Consider the following 6,000-nt stretch of genomic DNA (forward strand, 5'->3'; position numbering starts at 1 on the left):
TCTGATACTCTGCTCGAGTGTTTTATTTGTGTTATGTGAGATCAGGTAGCAGGGTTTGGATTCTGTCATTCAGTGAGGATGTCTTGTAATGAAAGAGGCAAACTGCAATTAATATGAATACACGATATGGTCCAGGCTGGAATACGTGTGAAAATAAAAGGGTGCACTGCTAAGCATTGTTCCAGCACCACTGGCATAGCATGGACTGTCTTGGTCAAACAGGATACCTGATGGTCCCCCTTGAAGGCTCTCTGTTACATGGAAAAGAGCTTGAGTTATTCAGGACCTGTAAGGGGTTTCTTAAAATAGAATTGTAATGACCTAGCGCTCTATCCCCTCTTGGCTCTGCCCCCTTTTGTACATTGTTTCTTTGTTGTTGGCAGTGATGGTTTGCTCTCATTTTATGTGTATCCCTGGAATTTACAGAGTTCTTGCTAGGTCAGAGGGCAGACAGTGTTTTCTAACACTTGGATTTTCTTGGGGACCTTTTGAGAAATGCAGGTGCCTCAGCCACCCTGCAAGATTCTGTTGTAATTGGTCTGAGGATGGAGTTCACGTACCAATTACAACTTACTCTTGAACAAGTGCGGTTTGGGAGGCTGTCTTCTGCAGAGTTACATTTGCATGTAATTTATGGTCAGCCCTTTGTAATCTGCATTCCTTTGCATCCGTGAATTTAACCAACCGCAGGTCTTGTATTTATGATTGAAAAAAATCTCTTTATAAACGGACCCGTGCAGTTCAAAACCCTGTTGTGCAAGGGTCAACTGTATTTAGTTTTATTTCTTAGCTCTTTCCTTCTTTTAGTCCTTACCTCTGTAGGTAATTATGGCTGTAATTAAATATTGAGCCAAAGGAATTTCTGGTTATGATTTTTAAAATCATTGGCATGTCTAGATCTTGGGGGTCCCCACACTGTTTTTGTAAATAAAGCTTTATTGGCACACCGCCACACCAGTCATTTGTACATCATCTGTGGCTGCTGTCATGTGACACTGACAGCTGAGTAGTTGGTACAGAGACCGTACGGTCTCAATCTTAACAAATTTATTGTCTGGCCCGTTGAAGGAAAAGTTTGCAGAAATCTTGGTTAGAAAATCCAGATGAATTCCGGATATTAAAAACTATTTTCTTTCTTTCTTTTTTCTCTGCTTTTTAGGGCCGTACCTGCAGCATATGGAAGTTTCCAGGCTAGGAGTCTAATCTGAGCTGCAGCTGCCAGCCTACTGCACAGCCACAGCAATGCCAGATGCAAGCCCTGTCTGTGACCTACATCATTGCTCACAGCAACACTAGGCCCTGAACCCCCTGAGCAAGGCCAGGGATCAAACCTGCATTCCCATGGATACCAGTTGGGTTCGTAACCTGCTGAGCCAAGATGGGAACTCCTAAAAACATTTTTTAAAAAATTATTCAAATAGTTGGTGTGTATCTAAAAATTGACTCTCAATTCTTTTTTCCCCTCCTTTTAAATACAGATGATTCACCTCCAGCAGAAAGGGAACCAGGAGAAGTTGTGGACAGCCTGGTAGGCAAACAAGTGGAATATGCCAAAGAAGATGGCTCTAAAAGGACTGGCATGGTCATTCATCAAGTAGAAGCCAAACCATCTGTCTATTTCATCAAGTTTGATGATGATTTCCATATTTATGTCTACGATTTGGTGAAAACATCCTAGATGTCATCATGAACTTTGCCAAATTTGTGGAACTATTAAATGTATAATTTGTAGACATAAAGACTTGATTGCTTTCCAGTTTAATGAAAGCTTAAATGTCCCTGCGAACCCACAATCTCTGCCAGCAGAACTGGTTTTGTTCTGAATAGTACAGATTTATGTGAACACAAAGCATTTTGTGTAAGGAACTCCTTCCTCTTAAAAGAAGTCTGTCTGTCTGGAAGGGAGTTACAGGCAAGTCTGGTAAAAGTTAAGCTAGTATCATAGTCATTTAAAACTGTAATAGATCTTATCCACTTTCCTCTTCACTTTTAACACTCTTATTCTGCTGCCACAATGCAAGCATAGTTTGGTATTTTTGTTATTGCCTTTTTTGAGATATATATGTATCTATATCTACCTATCTATATCTGTGTGTATACATATGTAGTGTATATATATACACACACATAGATGTGTGTATACACACGCGCGCACACACACGCACACACACACACACACACACACACACTTCATTGGCAGTCCTTTCTTTGGGGATTGGGGTGGGGGTTAAATAATTTACTCCAGTTTAACAGGAGCGCTTGACCCAAATTATTCATATCTAGTATATTACTGCTGTTTATTTAAAATTAAATTTGGGCACAGGAAGTACATAGGGACATTCAGCTTGTTTTGAGGGTTAGAAGTTCAGAGCTTAATTTCACTCTGGGGGCTTTAAACCGTAAATTCAAACATGAATCACTTGTGAACAGTTAATGACCCACATTAGAATTTTACAAAACAGTTAAAAATCTGGGTGAAAGGCTGCCTTTAATTCTAAGCTTTGTACAGTTTTTTGTTTACATTTTTTATCATATTTTTTTTTTTTTAAACAAAGCCCAGGTACTTGGTCCACATAATATAATGCAGGTATATTTTAGATGGCACATTTGGTCCATTATTTGTACAAATTAGTAATCTGGATTTCAGTACACGGATTTAAAGGGCAACAGTACATCAGTGGTTTGTGTGTATTTGGTAAGTTCCTGGAAGAACATAGTGCTTTTATAGTAGAAATTTAAGTTGTTGCCTATTTACAAGTTAGCTGGGAGACCTTTATTTTTATTACTATTATTACTGATATATGATTATGGTCAGAAAGCTTTTTCCCCTCGGCTTTTCCCCACAAAGAATATCCAGATGAATAACAGCTTAAATCTCCTGACACCTTTTGTGGTGCTGTATGTTCTTGCTCATGGTGTGCTGTTGGTATGGATTCATTCCGTTTAATGGGTCAGGGTCAGTCACCTGCTCTGACTCGTGAGTGTGACAGACAGCAGCCCTTGGCCACTGAATCCTTCCCTGGCCTATTCCTGCAAGGTTGTTTTTTAACGCAAATAGAACTGCAGAAGTGGCTCGTTCAGCAGCAGAACGTCCGCCTGTCGCTGTGTTTTGGACGATCCCTGGCAGCCTGAAAGCTGGGAGAATGGTGGTTTGTCAAACCAGGCAGAAAGCTAAATGCATATGCTGTGAATCACCAGAGGTGTGACCTCTGTCATGGCTGTTCTTGGTAATAGAGATTCTGTAGTTTGGAGGCCATGCTATGCGTGGCTTGGTGATGCCCATTTTCGCCTTCAGGAAGGCTGTGCTTTGTCGTGCTGGTGGCTGGTAACCTCGTGCACCATGTAAGAACTGCACCTGGTTCTCTGCCGTGTGCCCACCGCCTCACCGAGAGCAGCCAGGGGTGAGCTGCTCCATGTAGTGAGTGCCCAGGTCTGAGACGTTCCTCCTGTGCTTGGAAGAAGTGTCATGCTGCAGATCTGTCACCTCTTCTCCTGGTGGCTCTTGTAAGAGTCCCTGCATGTGAATCTCAAGGCCAGGCCCAACTCCCCGAGCCCACACAGTGTGTGAGGCCTAGAGAGAGCGTGTCCAGTGTGCACAGCATGACCAGGGCGCAGTGACTTAAGGCTGAAAACCAAGTCCTTTGGAGGGATCCTGAGGGTTGGGTCAGTTGAAACATTTCTGGCATTACTTAATGACTTGCATTGTGGTTTTTCTGCAAGTGTCTTCAGCAGCTTTTCATACCACGTGATCTGCCACTCTCTAGATGAATGTGACATTTGATTAGTATCATAATTATTTTAATCATTGTTCCATTTATTGCCTTTAAGGTTGAAGGAAGGGGAAGGGGTTTTTTGTTATTGTTTTTGTTTTTTTTCCCCCCATTCTTTTTTCTTTTGGTGGCTTAAACCACACTTCCTGATGCCGTGACTAACTCTGCTCCCTAGCCGAGTATTTCAGGCTTCGTTTAGGCTCATGTTTCAGATCTGCATGCGTTGCTTGCATTTTCCTGATATCTGAATGTTGGTTCCTTGTTCTAGGAATACAACATTAATTTCCAAAATTATCATGGGACTTGTGACAACACAAGACATGAATCTCTGTATAAAATGTATTGGCCTTTCTCATTGACCTGCTATAGTATTATTGTGTCGTGTGTGTGCGTGTGTGATGTCTGGCTGCCATGTAAAGCTTCAAAGGAAAACCTTAAAAGCAGACCATCCTTTTTTGCATGCTCTATTCTAAGTAGAATGTTCAATGTTAACTAACTAAAATTGCATGTTAAATATATTTAGGTTTTTTGTTTTCGATCTTTGTTTTTATTTGTTTTCAGTTTCTGTATATTTGCTTAACTGTGCTGTTTTAGTGGTTGTAGGATAAAAATGCACTGGTGAAGCAAATGTAGTGCCAACAGGAGGTGATTTTCCAGTTGTGTATGTCATGCAGCATTTGAAGGGACTGTGCATTCTTAAAACGATCACAGTTGCTTCTAAACCAGATTTCATTTCTATTATTGTTTTATGTGCCAAACCCCGAAGTGCATTGGGCTTGAATCTCTGAACGCCATGGACCCATTAGGAGACTGTTCTGATTGTCACAAATTGTAGTGCCTGAAAACATTCTTAAGCTGATTGTCTTAAAAAAGAAAAGAAAAGCAAAGAAAGTTCTCCAAAGACAAAACAGGAACAATTATTATAAAAAAAAGTAATTATGGTCAAAATGTCTGTGGTTCCTTGGAAATGCTGCGCTTTTTGTATTTTCCACCATTAGTGCAGTTTGAACGAATGTGTATAGTTCAGAGGTCTTCGTGTTCGCATTTTAAAATTAGGTAAATGACCTCATCTTTCAAGCTTGAATTCATTTTTAATTTTAATTTTATTTTATACAATGTGTAGACAGTTCCCTGTTCTCTGCATTTAGAAGTATAAACAATATAAATCTGTTAATTCTGTAAGTAATTTTTATAATTATGATGTAACTCTATCCTATCCTTAAAACATTTAAAATAAACCCTTTATGTGCAACTTTTGACTGTAAATTTTGTGCTTATGAGCAAAATGTGATGTTAAACCTGCTTTTCTGAAAAAAAGGTTTTGAAGTTTTACTTGAAGATTTTAAGTAACTTTTTCTCGCCTTTTCATCAAATGTAAATATAAGGAACAGAAAGAGTTAGAATTTTTATTTGAATGATAATCAGTACCTGAAAAGAATGGGGGCAGTACTCAATAGCCCCAATGTATGATTATACGGTCCAAAATGTTCAACTTTGTGATTAGCCATCCATGAGTTAAATTTTAATTTATCATAAAATTTTAAACTTAAACGAATTGTTTTAAGTAGTTAAATAATGTGTATTTCGAATCTTGCTAAATTATATATTGCTCTTCTTATTATTGGTGAAATTCCTTAGTGAAGAAAACTCCATTTTCAATACCAAGGACAAAGAAATCTAGGTAGAACTGAGAACTATCTGTACTCTGTGTTTGATCTTCGTAGCTAGATAGTCTAATCAATGAGGGGAAAAGTAGAGTTTATGGTGTGCCTGCCCTGAAGTAGATGGATTTTCAGTATTCCCCTGTTTGGCCCAAGGATCTTGTGGTTAAAGCTAGAATGGGACAGGTTGCCTTTCCTGCTGGCCAGAGTGGCTGGGAAGGCTGGTCTTGGCACGGCAGCTGCAGGGTCCCTGCCAAGGTCATGGCCAAGGGGCTGCAGGGCCACCTCTCAGGCTCTGGTTGGAGGAGCCGCAAACTGGTGATGAACAGGGAACCACAGGCATTCACCGTGGGCTCGATCTTAAAGTCCTCCTCCTGAAGGTAAATCACTCATTGCAGTATCGAAGGTGTACCCTGAGAGGACAGGGCAAGTTAGCCTAAATTCGGCAGCTGCTTACTGCTGTTTGTAAACTGAAGAACGGGTCTAGAGCAGTCACCGCTATTGGACAGTTGTGGGCACGGGCTTGCTTTCCATTGTTTCTTCTCTCGGCAGTCACAGCTCTGTGACAG

At 40.3% G+C, this 6,000-nt stretch overlaps 1 protein-coding gene across 2 annotated transcripts in view; it reads left to right on the forward strand.

Annotated features, from left to right (window-relative positions):
• Positions 1 to 5,022, forward strand: part of SPIN1 (spindlin 1) — a 66,717-nt gene extending 61,695 nt beyond the window's left edge. The window contains exon 6 of one of the 2 annotated variants that reach the window (XM_047760054.1): positions 1,479 to 5,022. In XM_047760054.1, coding sequence (XP_047616010.1) covers positions 1,479 to 1,678 — 200 coding nt within the window. In that variant the 3' untranslated portion in view covers positions 1,679 to 5,022. The remainder of the gene's footprint in view (positions 1 to 1,478) is intronic. The other variant, XM_047760055.1, reaches the window with a different exon arrangement.
• Positions 5,023 to 6,000: the final 978 nt, after the last annotated feature.

This window comes from Phacochoerus africanus, chromosome 15, assembly GCF_016906955.1.
Source record: "Phacochoerus africanus isolate WHEZ1 chromosome 15, ROS_Pafr_v1, whole genome shotgun sequence".
NCBI lineage: Eukaryota > Metazoa > Chordata > Mammalia > Artiodactyla > Suidae > Phacochoerus > Phacochoerus africanus.